This window comes from Eimeria tenella, genomic scaffold (assembly GCF_000499545.2).
Source record: "Eimeria tenella Houghton genomic scaffold, Eth_scaff47, whole genome shotgun sequence".
NCBI classification, from domain to species: domain Eukaryota; phylum Apicomplexa; class Conoidasida; order Eucoccidiorida; family Eimeriidae; genus Eimeria; species Eimeria tenella.
The window spans coordinates 132,110-153,731 of record NW_013543383.1 but is presented as its reverse complement, the minus strand read 5'-3'; the positions used below and the strand labels follow the sequence as shown (position 1 = coordinate 153,731).

The 21,622-nt window shown below is 53.4% G+C and overlaps 3 protein-coding genes across 3 annotated transcripts; all 3 read right to left on the bottom strand.

Annotated features, from left to right (window-relative positions):
- Positions 1-564: 564 nt before the first annotated feature.
- Positions 565-6,261, bottom strand: ETH_00022380 (uncharacterized protein; the record flags this gene model as incomplete). The annotated part of the gene is made up of 9 exons (XM_013377168.1): positions 565-651; positions 892-1,630; positions 1,752-1,819; positions 2,076-2,188; positions 2,296-2,704; positions 2,807-2,843; positions 2,985-3,487; positions 3,618-5,627; positions 5,719-6,261. 9 exons carry the CDS (start codon positions 6,259-6,261, stop codon positions 565-567), a joined length of 4,509 nt encoding a protein of 1,502 aa, XP_013232622.1.
- Positions 6,262-8,464: 2,203 nt separating this feature from the next.
- ETH_00022375 (patatin-like phospholipase domain-containing protein, putative) lies at positions 8,465-14,294 on the bottom strand (the record flags this gene model as incomplete). Its single annotated transcript, XM_013377167.1, has 13 exons — positions 8,465-8,648; positions 8,798-8,892; positions 9,042-9,116; positions 9,304-9,466; positions 9,603-9,690; positions 9,848-9,924; positions 10,280-10,361; positions 10,598-10,735; positions 11,147-11,301; positions 11,692-11,827; positions 12,191-13,688; positions 13,859-13,933; positions 14,226-14,294. 13 exons carry the CDS (start codon positions 14,292-14,294, stop codon positions 8,465-8,467), a joined length of 2,835 nt encoding a protein of 944 aa, XP_013232621.1.
- Positions 14,295-15,943: 1,649 nt separating this feature from the next.
- ETH_00022370 (uncharacterized protein) lies at positions 15,944-20,169 on the bottom strand (the record flags this gene model as incomplete). Its single annotated transcript, XM_013377166.1, has 5 exons — positions 15,944-16,196; positions 16,455-16,672; positions 16,834-17,328; positions 17,451-19,267; positions 19,368-20,169. The coding sequence occupies 5 exons, from the start codon at positions 20,167-20,169 to the stop codon at positions 15,944-15,946; spliced, it is 3,585 nt and encodes a 1,194-aa protein (XP_013232620.1).
- Between the last annotated feature and the right edge of the window lie 1,453 nt (positions 20,170-21,622).

The following is a 21,622-nucleotide window of genomic DNA, read 5'->3' as shown; positions in this document are numbered from 1 at the left end:
GAAATGCGAAGCAGACAAGTGACCCAAAGTTCTCACTTGATAAACTTGATTATATGACAAAAAAACCATATTCATACAGTTTGCCGTGGGATATCTGAAAATTAAAAAGCGACAACGGCAGGATTCGAACCTACGCGGGCAGAACCCAATGCCTTAGCAGGGCACCGCCTTAACCACTCGGCCACGTTGCCTTGTTCCTCGCCTCCTAAGAGTTGATATCTATTTGATAATTAATGCATTCAGCTCCTCAATCATTCCTTTTGAGCAGCCTACAGTTTGTGGCACTTGCCAGAACAGCTGCTTAAATACACTCTTTTCTAGATTTGGTTTTCGGCGTTTCAACTCGCGGGCAACAAGACTTGCTGCAATTCCACTGGGGTTGTTCTTAGCTAGAAGAGAACTTGGCAATAAACAGTGAAGAACCAGCACGTAATAAGGAGCCATTTAGCTATCTGTTGTGTTCGTTATAGTGGCACTGGCGGCATTCTTGATAATCATATACCCTGAAACCTAAACTCTTAGTCGCCCCCGCGCTAAAAGCTAAAACAGATTCAAATTTGTTTCCTAGATGCTGGGGCAGCTTCTGTCAGGCTCCTCGAGCAGCACAAAGCAGAACCGACCCAAGGAAGCCGAAGTGACAGCAGCCTTCCGCTGCAGCAATCACATTCACAGCAGCAGCTGCAGCGAGTGGAGCGAAGTCAAAGAAGCAGCGTGGGGAATAGCAGCAGAAGTGGCGCATGCAGCAGCAGTCACGGCAGCACGCTTAGAAATAGAAAATGCAGAAGTTGAGCAGCGGCAGCTGGCCACACACACACACCAACTGAAAGAAACAAACGATACAAAACACTTGCGAAGGAAAGATGAAACAATTTTCCTCAAGCAAAGACTCACAGATTGATACTCAGTAGACAGCTGCAAGTCCGTTGGCGTGCTACCCCAAGTTCCCGAGAAGCCCTGCAGCTTCCTGACGACCGCATGCAGCTCCTGCCGTTGCCTCTGGCGTTGCTGCTGCGGTTGCTGCAGTAGCAGCAGCGTTGGCTCACCGCCGCACGTGACTGCAGCACAAACTTCTGTGGGGCTGATAGCCGAAATGTCTTGGAGCTGCGCGCTGCCAACTGTCAGGGGGGCCCCCTCCAACGGGGCCTCCTGCGGGTCGCCCGAGCAAAACAGACTCTGCTGCTGGGGGGTGCTGCTGCTGTCTTGCGGGCTGAAAGAAAGGAGCCAGCTGTCTATCCACGCTGCAGGGAGTATGATGGCGCTGCTGCTCCTGCTGTTGGTGCTCGCACCTGCTGCTGCCTCAGAAACAGCAGCAGAAGTGCGAATGCAGCAGCGGCACAGACACGCAAGGTCTGTATAGATGGACTCTGTTGCTGCTGCTGAAGGCGTTCTTGCTGCTGCTGCTGCTGATTTGGCGTCGCGTGAGGTCCACCAAACAGCAAAGCCGCCGGCTGCCTTGGGGGTGATAAGAGCTTGGTGCTCCCTTTTCTGCTGATGACCTGCAGCAGCGTCCGCAAGATCAGAGGAAGAGGCTGGCAGCAACTGAACCGGTGCAGCAGCAACAAAGCCAGGCAGCTGCAATGCAGCAACCCTAGCGCCTTCACCCAACCAGAAGCCTCCCGTCATCTGCCGCCTACGAAGGAAAAGACAAAGTAAACATCTTATTGCGATGAGTCTTCTTGCTGTTGTTCTGCTGTTGCAGAGGATCGTAGTGCTGCTGCTGCTGCTGCTGTTCGTCGTGACGGATAGCTGACCTGAAATTTTGCGCTACTACACGCGCCTCTCTAGAGCGCTTTAAAAGAAAGTCTATTTGATGCTCTGCCTGCACCACCTCAAAGAGGCAGCGACCAAGTCTGTGCAGCTCCAGGAGCAGCAATGGCAGAAGTAGCAGCAGTAGTGACAAAAAACTTGATACAGAGAAATGGAATAAGTGCGTTTCAGTTTTTGATGAAGTGGCCCCAATCAAATCCGCAGTAGCAGCAGCAGGAAAAGCAACAGCAACGAGAGCAACAGCAGCAACAAGAGCAACAGCAGCAAGAAGAGCAGCAGCAGCAAGAGAAACAGCAGCAGTGGCTGACCTTGCGGTGCCTCCGCCGCAGTGAAGCGACGCTCGCAGCGCTGAGGTCAGATGTATCTGACAGAAGCAACTCCGTGCACGCTGCTGTGGAGTCCAGCTCTGCAGCAAGCTCACCTGCAGCAATAGCAGCAGCCACTGCAGCAGCAAGGTAAGCGAAGCCGGGAGAAGTAAAGACAGCAGGCAGTAAAGCAGCAGCAAAGTGAGGGCCCGTGAAACCTTACACACGGAGTCACTGACAGCTAAGAGATTTGTAGACATCCGGCGCACAGCGCATGCTGCTCTTGCTGCTGTTGTTGCCGTCGCTGTTGATGCTGCTGAAGTCGTTGCTGCCGCTGCTGTTGCAGCTGTCGCTGCTGCAGCTGTCGCCTCTGCCGTTGCTGTTGCTGTTGCTGGTGCTGCTGCCTTTGGCTCGTTGAAGTCAAGTACTGCTTCTGGAGCAGTAGGCGATTGTTCAGGATTGGGAGACAAAGACACAGTGGCAGCCGCAACATCAGTAGCAGGCGATGCACCAACAGCAGCAGCAACGGCAGCAGCTGCTGCTGCTGCTTGCTCGGCCAGCACCATGGCTCGAGAAATAGCAGGATGAACCGTCAGCTGCACGATCGCTGCCAAATTCTGGAGGTGCTCAGGCTGAGAAACACAAGCGAGCCGTAAACCCTAAACCCTTAACCATAGATCCTGGTGCACAAAGCTTAATATCTATACCTCAAACCCTCATCGACAGCAACTGACCATTAGTGGAATGAAGGCCTCCGATGCGTCGCTGCTGCTCACAACCCCACCACACAAACACCCTCTACCCTCACCATTGTAGCAGCAGCACCGGCAGCATAATCAGCAGCAGTACCAAATGCATGATGTGGGACAATGAGACTAAAGGCAAGGAGTAGCAAAAGAAGCGAGCTCTCACATCCTGTATGTACTGCTGCTTAGTGCTGGCACTTGCCCTTGTTGCTGTTGCTGTTGGTGGTGCTGCTTGTGCACTTCCTGCTCCATGTAGCACGAATCCGTGGCAGGCGTGCTTATTTCCATCGTGGTGAAACTGGAAGGTGCAGCAGCAGTAGCAGCATCAGTAGCAGCATCAGCAGCAGCATCAGCAGCAGGGGCTACTTTAGTTGCTGCTATTGCTGCATCTACTGTCATTTCTTGAAGTGAAGGACAATTGGCTGAAGCAGCTGACGGAGCGCTCTGCTGGCTTCCTGCGGCAGCATGCTGTAGTGTTGGGGAGCTTGATTCCCTAGCAGCAGCAGCAACAGCGGCAGCAGCAGCAGGATCAGCAACTGAAGCAACTGCAGCACCGGCAGTCCACAAGCCTTTGACTTGCTGCAGTGCCGCTGCTGCAAACGCTAGGTCGTTCTCTGCTGCCTCCATCAGCAACAACGCAGCAGCAACGTTCTGCAATATCACCGGAAGCTGCGGCACAAATACAGCAGCCACTTGCTGAACCCCGCAGCCACTGTTGCCGCTGCTGCCCTTGGTAACAAGGGTCGTTGAGCTGCAGCTTCTTACACAGTAGAGAGCCTGCATGTAGCTACAGAAGTACCTGTGGAAGCCATGCGAGCACTAGGAAGCCATCACGCTGCAGCAACGGCTGCTTCTGCTGCTGCTGCTGTTGCTCTGACACAGCCCGTTTCGGCATCGTCGATGCTATTGCGGCTGCTCCTGCTGCCGCTGTTGCAGCTGCTTCTCCTTTTTCTACTGCCTGCAAAGACGGAGTGACCTCCAGGGGCCCTTTACATTCGTGGGTGCTTCCGCCCACAGAACCCTTGTTTGAATGCTCTGAGCGGCAGCTCCCTACTGCAGCAGCAGCAGCAGCACCTGCTGCTGCAGCAGCAGCAGCAGCAGCACCTGCTGCTGCTGCCGCACTTCCAGCACTGGCAAGTACTGGGTCCGAAGGTGCCAAAAGAAAGGCAAGACAGTCCAGTGACGGGCTCAAACACACTGCCCGCACATGCAGCTGGTGTAGCTCCAGCAGCTGCCTCAACGGGGCGGAAGTAGCAGACGTTTGCTGTTTCGATGTTTCTTCTTCTTTTTGCTTTTTCTCTGCTTCTCCTGCTGCTGCAGTCTCAGAACAGGTGAAGGGCCCTTCACCAGATGCAGATACTTGACTTGGCGGCAACGAGGAGACAAGGCCTCGTCTTGAGGTAGCAGGCGCATTGCTGCAGTGGGAAGCAGCTTCTGCAGCAGCCGTTGCTGCAGCAACTAATGCTGCTGTTGGTGCTGAGGCTGCAGCTAGTGTTGGTGTTGATGTTGCTGTTGCTGCTGGCTTGCACAGAGTGTCTTTAGAAAGCCTCACGTCACCAAGTAGAGGCGCCGAAGAACCGCTGATTTTCCAGTCCTCATCCTCTTCGTTGTTGCTGCTGTTGCTGTTGTTGTTGCTGCTGCTACTGTTGTTCTGGCGTTGCTGGTGCGGAGTGGAGTAGGTTGGTGCTCTTTTGCGCTTTGCAGGAGAGGCCTTTGGGGGCATCAGCAGCATGTTTTGTTGCTGCTGCTGCTGCTTCTGCAGCTCCTCCTTTTGCTGTTGCTGCTGCTGTGGAGATACGCCGTAAACCTTAGAAATGTGGGGCTTTAGCAAGTGGGTGTCCCCCTGAGGCAGCAGCTGCTGCAGCTGCAGGAAGACAAGCGGCAGCAACCCGTCTAAAGAGCAGCAGCAGCAGCCGGAAGCATCTGCGGACAGGAGACACTGCAAGGGGCGCTTGCTGCTGCCATTGGGGTCAGCAGGGTGCAGCATCACAGCGCTGCAGCTCTTGCTCATGCTGCTGCTGCTTCTACTGCCATCCTCGTCTCTGTGGCTGCTGCTTCCACTGCTGTTGGGATCAGCAATCTCCTCCGCTGCTGCAGCAGCAGAAGCAGAAATGAAGAGGGGCTCTGGCTGCAACGCAACAGAAGCAGATATGACAGAGAGAAAGGCAGAGTCCTGCTGCAGGAGCATGTCAAGGCTGAACCACTGCAGCGCCACAACTGCTGCTGCTGCAGCAGCAGCCTGCTGCCGCTGCAGCTCGAGCCACTCCATTTGCAGCAAAATGCGCTGCTGTATTTCGCGAACTTCAGCCTTAGTGGCCAGCAGCCGCAGCTGTACCTCTTGCTGCCGCTGCTGCTGCCATTGCTGTTTCAGCCGCAGCTTCAGGCACGCGTGCTGCGAAGCAAGCGCTTGCTGCTGCTGCTGCTGGAGAGGCTCTTCCAGAAGTTGAGAGGACCTGTGGAAAAGTCCTGCTTCCTCGTGCTCTTGCTGCTGTGCAGTGGCTTGCCTGCCACCCGGTGCCTTCCCCTCTCCGCTGCTGCTGCCGTTGCTGTTACTGCTGCTGCTGCTGCTGTTGCTGCTGATGTCGGTGCTGTCGCTGCTGCTGCTGAAGTCTGTGTGTTTCCTCCTGCATGCAACAAGAGAGCCGTCGAGGCCTCCCAGCAACAGCAAACCCCCGCAGCTCAGTCCCACAGCTAGCCACTGCGGCTTCTGCTGCTGCTGCTCTTGCTGCCACTTCTCGCATGCTGTGCTGAACGCAAAGCTGCTGCACATATCTGGGAGTCCCTGTCGCCATAGGAGCCTTGGGTCTCCCTGAGTCAGCAAAAAGACAAAAACGCATCCTCATCGGGGCTAGGCATTGAAGATTGGGGTTTACGGTTTAGGGCTTAGGGTCTGAGCTGACCTGCACATCAAATACCTCAGCACCTGGGCCAAAGCGGTGTACAGACTCCTGGTGGTCCCTAAACTGCTGCTGCAGCAAACGACAGCGCGCAGCTAGCTGCTGTTGCTGCTGCCGCAGGACAGGCAAAGACGCAGCGGCAGCAGAAACTGTTGCAGCTGATCCTGCCGCCGTCGCGGGGGGCGGAGGGGCGTGCACGTCAACAAGAGAGTTGACATTCTTTAGGAGCTCTCGAGAATCCCTAACTGCCGAGACATGGTCTGCATAAAGGGTCTCAGCAGGCGCCGCCGGCGTCACTAGAGCTGCTGCTGCTGCTGCTGCTGTTGCTTCTAAGGATACTGGCAACGGAGTAGCTACTGGAAATGTGTTTGTTGCAGAAGCTGCTTCAAGTGATGGTGGTGCTGCGGCAGAAGGGCGTGCGACGGCGATGGCTAGCAGTTGCTGCTGCTGCTGCTGCCGCAGGGCAAGGGGAGCTGAGAAGACAGCTGCCTGGATCTTTTCTTTGCTGCCACGCCGGTACGGGAAGTGGCCGCGCCGGTACAGCATCGTTTCGAGGTGTATGTACGCTTCAGGCCCTGAGCTTCAAACCCGAAGCCCTAGAGCCTGGAGCCTCATTTGCCATAAGCACATACACGGGAGCCCCCAAATTCACTGTAGCAATGCTCTGTCTGTTCATCATAGCTCAGGAGATTCTTAGAGGTTTCGGATGAGGGGACAGGGCTTCACTTTTGATTCTCCAAGGCGCGGCAAGGGCTTGGCGTTAAGCAGAGGTGTTTGGAGAGGCAAAGTTCAGGCTTTGCAGTTTGAGATTGAGGTGTATAAGCTCATTTCCGCTATCATCGCAAATAAACTAATATTTAGGGGGGAAACGGTTACAGGAGCGCCATGTGTTGTTTGGGTGGGGTCGTGTTTGTTGGCTGCATGCATCCGGTTTGCATATGCATGCAGCTCTGACACCTACGCAGTGGTATTTGTTTCATGATTTTACCTTTGTGTTAGGCAAGTAGCATTAGCGCAGAGAGCAAGAGACGCGCCTGCAGCGCAGACAAGTAGGCAGTTGCCTCAAGCCCGTTGGCTTGGGGAAGTACTACTTTTCTGCTGCGGCTGCAACGCGAACAGCAAATGCAGCCTACGGGAGTTGGAGTAGCTAATGCTAAAGCAGCGGCTATGAGCAGCTCAGAGGCATCAAGCGGCTGAGAGGGGGCCAGACACAACCGTGCCAGAGAGGCGCTTTCAGAAGACATAAATAGTATAGGGAAAAGTCAACAGACAGACGGAAGGACCACAGAAATGCTGGCACTGGGCGAGGGCGCTGGGGATCTGCAGCCCAAAGTAGCATTTCTAGTTAGGGTCCCGATGCTCTAAACGGCCTAACTTGAAGCCTCTGCGAGGCGTACCCTTCCAGCCTTGTTAGGGGGAATACAGCAACAGCTCAAGCAGCAAAATCCGGCTGAAAGGCTAGCCCAGCGCCTCAGTCCTGCGCTTGCGAGTTCCACTCTCATATATAGCAAATAGGAGCAACAGCAGGTGGGGATACCAGGTAGCAATTTGGAGGAACTCTGACTACATTCCCCTGAAACGCACCTCCTCTGCCACCAGCTGCAGCTTCGGAGCAAGCTGAAGGCCTTCAAGGGTGCACAGCCTTTGGCAGGCTGCAACGGCTTGATCCCCGTTGGCTGCTACTCTTCAACTGAAGAGCTGTGGAAGCCTGCGCTAAGCGTCCGCATGTGTGTTTACCTTCGCTCCGAGATGCTGCCTCCCTACTTTGCTCTTTGCCTACCCCCTTCTCTGCTCCGATGTTACTCGCCAGAAGCTTTACTACTTTAGGGCTTAGCTGCCAATCCATGCCACTACAGTTGCTGCTGCACTCTTGCCTAGCACAAATGTAGCGCTAAAGTACTATCAACTCCAGCGGCCTACCCGTGCCTCCTTAGCACAGTTGGTAGTGCGTTTGATTCGTAATCAAAAGGTCGTGGGTTCGATTCCCACAGGGGGCTGGTTTTTCTCACAGTCGATGTGTTGTTCCTCTCTACTGTTAATTTAGAGGGACAAAATGCCTGCACAGTTAATGCTAAGTGTTTTGCATGTACGAATTTGGAACCAAAATTCGCGTCTCCTCCACGAAGTGATAAAGCACTGTGAAGTGAACCACTGAAACTCTGCGTACCTCAGAAACGCGCTTACGAGCTCTGTAGAGGCTATTCACAGTACCCAGTTCACGGGCTGCTTTCCAGACCTGGTACGGAAAGCCATAGTTTGAAATTAAATGCATTTTTAAGCGACGCGGCTACATTATCTGCAGCCCCAACGTGCTTCATCGAGTGAGACTTAGGCTTTTTGTCAAGTCTCTGTTCTACCACTAAAAGAAACCACAGCTCAACACAGGTCATCCTTTGCATGCTGGTACAGCGAAACTCAGTTTCAAATTAGAGGAGATAAAACTTGAAGGCTACACCCTTCAGCCTTCTAGCGCTTCCGTCATGTCATTGATACCGAAAGTGTTTCTGGTGACAAAACAAACTAGCAGTAACTGCGCTGATTCTAAGCCTTTTTTTTCTTCGCGTTGACCCGAAATTTGATGAAGGTGGTCGACTGTTAATCCGTATTGTGCTCCTATTGAGCAATTGCTGTTAGAAAAATGTCCTGCTCCTCTAAATTAGGTGAAATAAGCCATATATCAAAATATACGGACTTGCCAAAAATGTGCTGCGGTCGGGAAAACTAAGCTCTACTCTAGCACGATAGCAACTTAAATGGAAGCCTTCCCCTGTACTATTCTGGCCTTGATGTTGTGCGCGAGAATCTTCGCTGCTTTTTTCATTTCAAAGAACTTCTCGTCCGTAATGTACTCTGATGCAACAGATAGAATCTTTGTCAGCCCATGTGGGTTGGTAGGTGATAGACTGATATCTCCAACTACGGGCATGTTAAACCTGTAGAAACAATGAGATAACAAAATGATATTCACGTCCCTGAACATTGCTACCGAAGGGATTAGGTAAACCTCCGCAACAGCTCAAGTCCTTGACAACTGCCAGTTTCTATGAATGCAACAGAAACCAATAATCTTGTGCAGGTATACCTGAAGTAAACGTCCAGGCGGTCTGCGAGCCAATGCAAGGCTTCTCGATGAGCAAACAAAGTCGCAGTGGTAAGTCCCTCAGTAGCAAACGGCTCCTGTGAAGAAGACAATACAAATGAAACTAAAGTTCGTCCGATTTGTAATTACGCACAACTATCCTGGCACACTGGAAAGGCTCAGCACACAAGAGCCGGTGTATGCACAACAGAACAAACAGAACTGCGCCAAAATTTAGTCAAAGTACCAAGGGCCCCTGCCGGACTGAAGACATTGTGAGGAATTTGCGGGCGCCCAATGAGACGAGCAGTTGGAGGTCCGACTGCAAAACAGCAAGTGCAGCGCTAGTGTATTTTCCATGCTTTCCCTCGTATGAAAATGAGGCTTTTTAAGCACAATGTTTCCTCTGGCCTCTATTCCCACCCTGAAAGTTCCAGATCCATGGTGGAACTGCCCAGCCCTTTTTCTACCCCTGCGGAACGGTGCGTCCCCAATTGGTCTCAGCATACTTGTATGAAGCTCCGCAGTGGCTTGTGTGCAAGACGTGCACATTCTTCGAGCCCTGCAAGGGTGGGGTTTGCCGCAAGAGCACTTGTGCTGGTGGAACCTGTGAGACAGACTTTCGGCTCCACGGAAAACCCCATGCCTTCCAAGTCTGCAGGCCTGATGGGCCTAACAAATGCGCCAGTCAAACAGCAAAACATTTGTACAGATACACTTCACTGCTCTTAACTTGGGGACACTGCAGTTCGCTTGCAACTTTTCCCCCCGCCACCGTTAGTACAAGTTGTGTCTGTTGCTATCTCACCGCAAACTGCCCGGAGAGGCAATTGTAGCCCACGCGGCTACCCAAAGGGGACAACGGCTGGTGCCCCGCAACGAGCGGACATGGCTGGCTGCAGCAACACAAGGAAATTGTACACGTAAACAATAGATCTATGGGCTTCTGACAAGTGGCACGACCGTAGCCTGCTTCGTCTTCGTCCCAAAATAGGTAAACGGAGCATCTCACTGTTCGTTCTAGCGGCGTGCAGCTTAGTAACTCGCCCTTACCTGGCGATGTGTGCTCATACGTTCGCAGAACAAACTGCTGAGGTGGAGACTGTGCGATGTCGCTGCAGGTTATCGTGCTGAGGACAAGACACAGAAACAGCAATGATCGCACCTGAAATCTCCCTTGGCAATAGTCTGTTATACAATGCTGCGCATGAGAAACGCCCCTAGAGAGGCACCCTTCTCATTTCTGCAGTGCTCCATGCTCGATAGAGGCACAGGTGCTTCGACGGTGCAATTCCAATAAAGATGTCACACACTCGCTAAGAAGAGCAAAGATGGTTGCCTCCATCAAATCCACCTCTTCCAGTGGAAAGCAGCAACATACAGACAGCGATTGAGAAAACTGTCACAAAGAATATGGTACAAAAACAGAAGAACCATGGATATTCACACGCGTGCCAATCAAATACAAGTTTCCCTCATCTGTACCCGAGAGGTGCATTCAAAGTATTGAGAAACCGCCAACCAAACTTGTCAACGAGTTCGCTCCTCAGGGTCTTCGGCTCTACTCCTGAACAAATGCTCAGCCAAAACAAAGGCACAAGTGTGCGTGGATCAGAGACTGCATCGTAGGAAGGCCTCTAGCTACACCTGTGGCGCCAGAGACAAGCAAGTGGAAAGTTAGGGGTAACCACTGATGAATGCCAACAAGCACACCGGAAGTAAACAGAGCAAGGCAACAAATATGACCATGACAGAGGCATAGAAAATACACAAAAGGCCTGACGACACATTTGACAACTCTACCTGAGACAAGCTGCAGGAAGAATGCCTCCCTCCACTCTGGAGCTAGCTCGTCGAGGTTATTTCCTGCAACTCCAATCCATTCCTTCAGCAAGCGTGTTATAGTGATGCCCCGAAGCAGGGCAAGCGCCAATAGGCCACCTGTAAACAAAAGCAGATCCAAAAGCCACGACACGCTTTCTGTTGATTCCCGATACCTTCAAGCTCTGGCCCTTGGACGGCAGCTAGACTCTTATCCCTCGGCAGTTCACAACCGTCCCACAACAGTCATCTACCAAACAAACCATGGCAAATTTTTAACGTGCCAATGTCTCGCGATTTACAAATAGTGGCTAAGTGAGCTGTACCTAAATTCTTCCACGAGCAAGTTCTTTCCAAATCAGCAAAGGAGAAGCACGAAATGCGGAGCACCCAGAACTTAGTACAGCAAGCATGGTTCCAGTCTAACTATCCTCTTAGCAAAAGATGCTTAGCGTTTCGGACAGAAATTAAGGTATGATGATGCAGTCAAGGTGGGAAGCTCAAGGCTCCGACTTTTCTTCTTGCATTTACCGGTGCCAGTGCCAACAACAAAGTCAAAGCAACTGGTCAAGTTGATTCTTCTGTCGCCCAACAGAAAGCGCACTTCCTTCTCCAACTGGCGCAGCATCACGAGCTGCCCCACAGCTGCATACAGGCCCGCCCCATCTAGAGACAAAATGCATTTGCTGCAAACAAAAAGAAAGCACAAACTTACAAAACGCTTCATAACGATCAGCAAGCAACGCTTTCAGAGACGGCAGAAGCATCCGGCTAGGAAATCCGAGGATATCGCTAGAGGCAAGGAGACCATCTGCGCACTAAAAGGCGAGAAAAATTGCAGGCTGTGCTCGCGCGTTTCCACGCTTTCCTGCGTATCTAGATATGCGTTTAAGCCTCAATTCATGCACACAAGCATATACTTGTATGCGTGATTGCTGGCATTCACATTGCAGCAACACGCCGGAACATGAATTCACACAAACATGGACGTGATTCGCCTGTGTTGGCGTATGCACAGCGTCCGCGCAATCTCACAACTTAGTGCTTCCCACATCCCCTTAAGAATGCGTTATTACCTGCCGGCAGAGGAACAAAGGGGCGATATCTCCTTATAGATGGCTGAAGGGGAACCGCAGTAAACCAGCTCCAAAGTGGAGCTGAGGGACATCCCTAAGGACATGGTGGCTCGCAAGTCGATTAAGAGGTGGCATCCTGAAAAAACGAAAATCAACTTTGGCCAAGAGAAACGAATATGCTGATTTTCAGCTCCAGCACCATGCCCAACTGCGAAAAAAAGATTTTCTTTAAAAGTATACTGCTCCCTAGGAAATTCAGAGCAGCACCACTTCGATGCAGTGCTCTACTATGATTCCACTGGAGGCTTGTGAAATGCAAGCGCCTCCTGGCGTGGAGAACTCAACGCCTATTGGCTAGTCTACGATGACTCTTTGACCTAGTCCCCAGGAAGTAGAGTCTCGGCCCGAAATCTGCTATGAACCGTAACTATATAAGCGCATTCATGGTAATGCCAAAAGCAGCCACTGAGCAAAAGGCAGTGCTGCGAAACTGCCTCACCAGCGGACGGCACGAAGATAAACGAAAACTTGCGCCGTTTGGCCCTCACAGAAACGATATTACAGGGGAGAAGTTTCACCAGTTGCTGCTGTTCCCCCAGAGGAAGACTGTATTCCTCTCCGGTGTCTGTGTAGTGTCCGTCTGCTTCATAAAATAAAACATCTTCCTTCAGTTCTTCTTGGTCCTCCCCAATAGCTGGCCCTCCAGGCAGACTTGAAAGGCTCCTAAAGATGTCAAAGTTCCCCCATTCGCTGGGTGTACCTCCTCGTGCCATTTGTAACATCCACGAATGCAGTGACATAAAAGAATCCTCCCGAAGAGGAAACTTTTTAGGGCACATGTCTTTGTTGGTGTCGCATTTATCAAAACCCCGCTCCGCCTCAGCGGAACCTTTCGGCAACTGTGGGTCCCCGCTGTTGGCGCTACCAGTGCAATTTGCCGAAGTGCTCAACTGCGCATAAGCCTCGCTGGGTGCCGTAGAATGTAGAGGGTCTTCTTGGAGAAGGTGATGGCCTCTTGAAGGAGTTTCTTGGCTCAGTGGGACTTCACTGTCCTTTGGCTGGTCTCTTGCACTTGCACCATTCACGACCGTACTTTTTTCTGATGGGCCGTCTTCCGCTGTGGCAAGGGTAATCGGCCGCTTTGGCTCCAGTGGCTGCTGCAGCTTTGGTGGTGTGGAGGATGATGAGCTATCGACATCTTTCTCTGTTCGGGGCTCTCCAGTGCTGCCCTGAGAGCTAGTCTTCGTGCCTGGCTCGTCAAGAACAAAGGTCTCTGTCTCTTTCTTCGGAGTTACCCGGACGACCGTTGCTGCGAACGATTGTACAGGGGACTCACCGTCATTCAAGTTCCCCTCCTCAAAGAGAGCCGTGAGAGATACCCCTTGCACTGTCTGCGGAAGGCATGAAGATTCACTGGGATTGGCTTTTGTTGGGGGCAGTTCACAAGCCCGGGTCACCTCACATATCACGTCATCTCCAGAAGTTATCTCCGCCACAGGTCCCTTGCCCTCATCACAGGGACGCTCAGTTGCTGACTTGGTCAGCTTCCACTGTCCCTCGTTTGGCTTCGTCAAACGATCCCCACTCGACCCAGCAACAGTGCAAGCAGGCGCCTCACAGATGCCACTCCTTGGTTGGTTTCTCTCAACAGTGGAACCAGGATCGTTCTCCAGCAAGCCCTGGGATGGGCTACCCGGCAGTATGCCCCCTTTAGAGACATGCCAACGTGAGGTACTAAACGAGCCCTGCATTAGCTTAGGGCTGCAATCCTGTTCATATCTTGCTGACTGCGATGAGAAATGGCCCGTTGCATCACCAACAAACCTCGTGTTTTCGCTCACTAACCGCATCAACCCAGACATTGAAGGCCTTAGGACAGCTCCTGCACAGGGGGACCATGAAGGAGCACCCGCAGACGGATCTGTTGGAGGCTCCAGACTGTAGCGACATTCCAGGCGCATGTTTGAAAAGCCCATAAAAAGTGCATCCCAAAAAGGCTGACAGGAACCATCACAGGACACAAACTGCGTTCGTTGCTTCAATATACCGCGTGGCGCGGCTTCGAAACTTGATGACACAAAATACACCGACACAGGCTGCTGCGCTGCTGCGCTGTTGTGTAGCTGCGCAAATCAAAGCGGTTATTCCTGGATCCCTACAAGCTTGCCTCAGTGGTGTTCGAAACGGAGAGAGCGTAGTAGCCGGGCTGAGTGATGGTGACGTCAAAGAGGCTCGTGTAAACCTGCAAAGCAGGCCCACAAAGTGCCACGCCATAGTGGCAGTCCGTTTCTATTTGAAGGCCATGTTTCCGGTAACATCATAGCACTGGACCGCAGGGTTTTCAAGTGAAGGCTGGTACAGGAACTCGTGCTAGCCTTCCACGAGTCGGCAACCACGGGGTTTTAAAAGGGAAAAGATGAGGGTAAAACAGGAAGAAGGTACATGGTGTCTAGGCCTGAAAAAAGCCTAATGGCAGTTAAGCTGCAGCTTTCGTGGCACTTTCTGCGGCACAACACAAAGTGGAGGAGTCTCACCGGTCCTTTGCTGAGAGTCACTTCCTTCAGGTCATCTTCTGTGGGAAAGAAAACCCTTGCCGGCTCCATATTGGGGTCCCTAAAGTTGCAGCAATTCATTTCCGTGTGCGTTGCCCTCGCTGGAAGAAGCCCGGCTCAGGGGTTGTTCCCTTACCTTCGCTTCAGTGTCTGCACATGCATGGCCAGCCACACTGAGGACACTCGCTAGGAAGACACATCATCCCTGCGTGAAGCCAAATTGAGCCAGAACAGAGTTACTGAAATAATGAGGAAACACCCGTAGTGCGGTGCCTGTCTAGTTCGTCCGAGCAGCTGAGAAACAGCTCCACCCCCTTATTAAAATTTCTATGCAGATAGCTGAAAAGCTGAGCCCACGGCTAGAAGTTGTATTTCTCCCCTTATACGAACAGCTCTGACGGAAGGTAGTGACCCCTGGAGTATAGGAGTGGCCAAATGAAGCTGCCCAATGGCAACGTTGTTGGAGCGCACCTGAGCCGCTTTAGTAGCTTTTCCAAGTAAAGTGAATTTAGTTTTTGTACACATAACATCAGAAATTAGTATATAGTTAGGCAGAAAGCCAGAAGCGAAGCGCAAGTGTTCACTGTGTTTACCACTGGTCTCGAGATCGGTCATCCTGAAGGCCCCGCGAGGCCATCAACGGAAGTTGTGGTGATTAAAGGGCTAAATAAATGCGAAATACTATGGAGAACGTCTTTTGCAATATATATTAGGCAATTTTATTTGTGTTAACATCTATGCACGCCTTGAACGCAACTGACCGTACTAGACCTGACGTCGACGTGTGTTATAGGCTATCACAGCATCCCCTTTACCGTCACCTCACAGACACCGCGTAAAACGCTTAAAACATTACGGATTGCCAGGCGAGCTTAATCTCTGAACAGAAGATCTGTTTCCTGTCATAGCCCTCAAGGGGCAAAAGTCGACACGTCGACGATGTCCGTAAGTCGCAAGTAAAGAGGTGCAATTTTGGTGCGACGTCTGGCCATCGGCGGCTGGATACGCAACACACAGATCTCCAACCAGCACGCCTCTGTTGCTTTAGATCTCCAACCAGCACGTCTCTGTTGTTTTCGACCGTATCCAAAACCAAAAGATGTATGGCCCGCTCAAAAACTGGACATCATTGTCGAGTTGCTCGCCCTGCAGCCGTCCCCCCGTGTACCACAGTGTGGTACATGTTCTGTTCGTCATGAGGCGCTGCTACTCCCATCTGCTGAGTCGCCTCTAGGCGTCACTCTAAACCCTACCCTAGCCGCAGGCCACAGCAAACCACGTGGGTGAGAAACGCAAGAACCTCTAGCCTGTGGCAAGCGGCTCAAATCTCGTGCCTCCACTGTAGTTGCATATTGGAATGCTTCTGGCGACAACTGCCTTCAGCTTATCCAACGATCCGGTACATCCACACTGTGCATATTGCCGTGTCTGCAACTCTCGTTTGTAGTAGGCGGTAGCTATAAACTTAAAATTACAAAAGCAAAAATGCTGTAGCAATTCGGGCCCGGATTTACCCAAGACGGCCCAAATAATGCTTCCTACGGCTGACTGGGTCCAATGCCAGCAACAGCAAATGTACTCCTGCTCCCATGGGCCCCTGTGTCCCATGGAGATCCGAGGTAAACAAAGAGACAATGAAAGAACTACTCGCAGATATTTTCTATACGCAGCAACTGCAACCTTGAGCAACTACGCAATGTTCAGCTCCACATAGACGGATTCGAGTAGTTGCCGTACGTCTGCCTCCCTTGGTTGCTGTAGTTCTGGTTTTGCTGCTGGTACGACGTCTGATAAAAATTGCTGGCTAGCCCCGGAGGCTGCGAATAATGCGTATACGCGTTGTAGTTGTAATATCCCCCTGCCGCTGCAGCCACCGCGGCCTGCTGCTGCTGCTGCTGCTGCTGCTGCTGGTCCGCGCTGTTGCTGCTACCACCGCGGTGGTAAGTGCTGCCACTGCACCAGAAAAAGTACAGAACGTACACTACTCGAACTTCGGTACGCACAGTCCAAACCCGTGAATCACCAAAATATGTTCACCAACATTCTTTTAACATCTGTACGCCGTATTGAAGGGCACGCAAACTGCGGCCAAGTGCAGCCATCCAAAAGTTTCTCGCGACAGCAGCACTGTGTGACAAGTTGCGCTAACAGGACCTTAAAACAAACGCCTGACGCAACAACCCCTATGTAGAAAATCAGGCATGAACTTACAGCTGCTGCTGCTGTTTAAAATTGTTGCTCTTCCCGTACTGGCTGGACATCACGGAATTACTGTTCAACTGGCCTTGCTGCGGCTGCTGCTGCTGCTCCCCTCTGCCTCCAATGGGGCCTCCGGAGCTACTGCTGCTGGCAGGAGGGGGCCCGCTGTTGCCGCCGCTGTAGTGATACTGTGCACCAGCAGCATTACTACTCGCTGGCGGAGTTCCCACCTGCAAACGCATCAGCAACTGCAGAACCAAGAAATACTATCAAGCTCTACGCTATGTCACAGCTTTGCTGACGCCAACGTCAACAGCAGCAAAACAAGAATCCACTGCTTCGAGGTGCATGAACACCAGAACGGACATGAGGACCTCTTGAGCTCCCTTACTTTGAGTTGCGGGTGTTGATAACTGCTAGCTGAGAAGCCTGGGGGAACAGCTGCATTACCCGAGGCAGACGCTGCAGGGTAGGGGTTTGCTGCTGCTGCGCCCGCCACATGCAGGCTAGGATTGTAGAAAGTGGACACCCCTTGGCCTGCTCCTGCCGCTCCGGCCGGCGCTCCTGCAGCGTGCTGCTGGTGCTGCTGCGGACCGGTGACCCCAGCACCTGCTGCCCCTGCAGCGCCTGTGGCCGCTGGGGCCAGAACTACTCCAGGTGTTTGAGGCGCAGCTGCTGCAGCAGGAGCAGCAGCCGGTGCGGCTCCGGGTCCTCCAGCGCCTCCATACATCTCCGTGGGGGCCGCTCCCGCTGCACTTGCAGCTGCTGCATCGTCAAACGAGTCCTGGTGAGTATATGGAGGGTAATTGTGCATATATCCCTGAGGCAGAGCGCCGGGTCCTCCCTTTGCACCATAGGGGCCCCCCATGATGCCATAGTGCGGTAGCTGCAGGAGCAAACAGAACACGGACGATTACGATATCCGCAGGAAGAAACCACGTAAGACCACAGAGCAAACCAAGAAGCAGCACATCATGGGAAGCACAGGAAACAGTGGATATGACGTACCAAATTCCCGTGGCCGTAGTAGACGCTGTTGTACTGCGGATATGTCGTGAGTCCATGGTAGTTCGGGTAGCTGTAAGCTGCTGCTGCAGCTGCTGCTGGCTGGCCTGTCAGGTTCGGGGCCAGTCCAGGAGGCGGGGTGAACGCATGTGAGTTGTTGTACGCAGCCGCAGCCGCAGCTTGCTGCTGCTGCTGCTGCTGGCCTGGAGTTCCCTTCCCGCTGTTGTAGTGCTGCTGCTGTTGCTGCTGCTTCATATCCTCCCGCTGCTGCCGCTGTTGGTGGCTAGAACCGTCCAGTGACCCGCCTGCAGGAGGCGGAGGCTGTTGCTTACCTTGCTGCTGCTGCTGTTGCTGCTGCTGCTGCATAAGAGGACCCACACTGCGATTGAAGCCATTAGCTTCTCCCCAACCCCGACCTGTCTGCTGCTGCCCATAGTGCTGCTGCTGCTGGTGGTGCTGCTGCTGTTGCTGCGCGTAATGGTGCTGCTGCTGCTGCCCGTAGTGGTGCTGCTGCTGCTGTCCCCGCCGCTGCTGTTGCCGGTCGTGGTGAAGCCGCTGTTCCTGCTGATGCAGCTGTTGCTGTTGCATATGCTGTTGCTGCATCTGCTGCTGTGGTGGCTCAATATACGAACGCGCGACGGCCTTCTGCCCCGACTCTGCGTGTTGTTGCTGCAGTTGCTGTAGCTGTTGCTGCTGCTTCTGCGCTGCCTTCCTCTGCGCTGCTTCAATCTCAAAAATGCGCTCCATCTCCTGCTGCTGCTGCTGCTCTTGTTGCTGGGGCAAGTATATGCCTCCCGGAGAAGCTTCATATTCCCCACTAGGCTGCTGCTGTTGCTGTTGCTGTTGCTGCTGTTGTTGCTGTTGCAACTCTGGCGCAGCAGCCTGCTGCTGCTGCTGCTGCTGCTGCGGTTGCTGCTGAGGAGCCGCCTGGAAGGGCTCGAAAGAAGAGGCGACAGAGCCGAACACGAGTGCCTTCGCGCTAAAATTGGGAGCCCCCCTAAACCTCGCCGGCATGACGACGGGCTCAGCAGCGGTGACTGTTACAGCAGGCACTGCTGCTGTTTCTGCTGCTGCAGCCTCCGCCTCGGCTTCCCTCTTCTCCGCGCTCACAGGATCAGGCACGGAAGGTGTTGCCGGAGCTGGAGGCGACGGCTTCGGCGAACGCGGTGGGCTCGGCGCTGCTGCTGCTGCTGCTGTTGCTGGAGACGGGCTCCTTGACCGTCCCTGAACTGCTATGGGAGACAGTTCGCGTCTGTAAGCGGAAGTGGGGGGGGCAACTCGCGAATCAGGCTGCAGCAACGCCTGACTTTGCGGCTGTTGCTGCTGCTGCTGCTGCTGAGTAGGCGCAACCGGCGAATGCGACCGCGGCGAAGGCCCACACGGTGTGCGCCTGCCTTTGTGCGCCGCACTTCCTGTTGCCGCTTTGGGGCTTCCCGCTGCCGCTGCGGTCTCGGCTTTCGATTCAGCAGCAGCTGGAGCTGCTGCTGCTGCCTGCTGCTGCTGCTGCGGTGGCGGCTGCGGTGCCGGCCTAACCAGGCGCGCTGCCCACGTTCTCGGCTGCGTCGGTGCTACGTGTGTCGCTGCTTCTGCTGGTGCCGCCGCCTGTGAAGCTGGTACCTCTTCTTTTGAGGCAGACGACGCCCGCTGCTGCTGCTGCTCCTCTTGTTTGACACAACTGGATGGAAGGCTGCCGTCCGGACCCTGCTGCTGCTGCTGTTCCGTACTTTGTGGCTGCCGCTCTTCCGGTTCCTGCGGCTGCTGCTGCTCCGGTTGTCCTTCAGGTTGGGCTTGAGGTTGCTTCCTACTTTCCTGGTCCCTCCCTGTACACAAACACATAAGAGCTCCTAGCCACGTAGCTGTCTACCACATCCTATAGGGCCCCTTGCATGTGGCGCTGCTGTTTGCTCTGCTCTTGCTCACCATTTTGTCTTCTTGCCGAGTTGCTGCGCCCGCCAGGTCCCCGCTGCTGTTGTCTGCGTCCCTCGAAGCCCCTGCCGTCTCTCAGCTGCCTGTACCCCCTGACTTGTCTGTTGGCCGGCTGCTGCTGCGTCTGCTGCGCCTGACTCTGTTGGTTCTGCTGTTTTTTGTTGCCGCCGACCATCTTCCATGAACCCTGCTCATGGCCTGTGCTCTCCTCTATGACCCGCGCCACTTCGCTGTGAATGAGGTCCTCCCGGTGCTCCAAGCGCCGCACGAGTTGTAGCACGTCCTGCTTGCTGTAGTTATAGCACTCTAAAACTGGGTGTACCGACTCTACCATGCTTGCTGTTCGGGGAGACGCTGATCGAACATCATCTGAGGGGAAGGCCATACGCATGTCACGCACAAGTGAAAGGTGGGAAGCGACGCGAGGGTCTGACAAGGACGCAGCGGGGGGGGGTCTCGGTGCACTGCCGACGGCCGCTGCTGCTGTTGGCTGCTGCTGCTGCTGTTGCTGAGAGGACGGAGCAGAACTCTTCGCCTTCCACTGAGTCGTGCCTCGGGCCCCCCCTCTGGCGGGCATCCTGGATGCCGCATTTGGGCCTTCCTTTCGCTCTCTGTTCCCCCACCTGCCTGCCAGCTCTGCGGAAGCCCTAGTCTTTGCGCTCGACGGCCCTTGGGAAGGTCCCGGAGGAGATGAAAGAGATGTGGAACCCGCCGCAGCGCCGGCAGCAGAAGCCGCAGTCGCAGCAGTTGGTGTGGTGGCAGGTCCACTCGATGAGGCCGCACCCCCCCTAGCCATTGTACCCTAATTATCTAAGACAACGCTTATCCTTGTGTATTCAAGCGAGGAGGCAGCTGCAACAAACGCTTCTCACGGCAAAGATCGCACGCAGTTCTGATGACTTTCTGATTGCTGCGCGGGTCGTGCGCCAGCAGCAGCTGCTGCATGAGGTGCCCCGCTGCTACTGCTGCTGCTACTGCTGCTCCTCCAGCACACTGCCAGCCCCACAGCAGCAGTGGTCATTCTGAAAATGTGTTGGGCACAAATGCAATGCTTTGTGACTTGTATTTATCACTCGATTTTTAAAGCACATATTTAGAGAAGCAGAAGGGATACATAGCCAGGTAGCCAGTGCCGCTGCTGTGCCCCCCACTTCTGCTGGTGAGGCGGGTGGCAGTAACGAGACGCAAACAAAATATGACGAGGCGTCTCGTCGACAAGCAAATTGACTTTTGGCAAATAAATACGTAAGAAAAGCAGCAGCGAGTTCCTCTACCTGAGAGAGGCAGGTGAGCGTGTAGACATTTCGGGCCCGTAGTGCCGTGCGTTGGAGAGGTTTTGGCAAGTCTAACGAGTCTAACACTCGTCTATTGAGGAAGCGCTGGAGTAAGACGACACAGAACTAGCTCAAGCTCTCTTGAGGCTGTTCCTTGTAAGTGCTTTGCCAGCTCTCTCTGCTTGGCTCTCGAGGGCGTCTTCAGAGCAGTGGTGCCTACGCTCCTAAGGGTAAAAGGAAGGCGTGGACTCTGGTTATTGGCCATTAATTGGGGCCATTCCCTCTCTGGCTAATCTTTGCGACGCGTTGTTCCATAATGCTCAGCCATCCGTTCAGGGGGACCAGTGTCTCGAGATCAGGGGCATGTCCTGACGTGGATTGGATTGTGGTGAGCGTCAGTTATATTACAGGGCAGCGATGGAGTGACAGTTTTCTTCCAGTAGGGTCCTGAACTGGATTAGAGATGTATGAGTTCCAGCGACTTCCCCTAGTCTCAGACTTTCCAGCGTCATTAAGCATTGGAGGGTCAGCAGGACGCCTAGTTGGGGTATATGCTACGCTTTTGACTATATAAGCACGTTTTTCAGCGGGGTATTTCAGAATGCGCCTTCAGTTAAACCATGTGAGGCCTAATGGCTCGAGACTGAGCCAAGTTCCTTTGTAGTTTAAATGGGTTGGGAAGTAACTGAGACAAAGCTAGTAAGCTTCGTTGATGGCCACCGCGCTACATTTACTGACAAAATGAGATAAATATGGGGGGCATCTTTCGGCTATGTAAAAGCCTTTTGGGACGATATACCGGCCTTCTCCGCCTGATTAGGGCTGGTGAAGCTAACCGCTAAAATAAATGAAGCGCCACTGGAGAGCGCCTCAGCTGCAAAATAGCGCATAGAAAGGTTCCAAATTAGTCTGTCTGTTTTTGTTGAGCTAAGGTCCCATTATGGTTGCCTTCTAGGCAGGGTGAAGAGCGCGGAA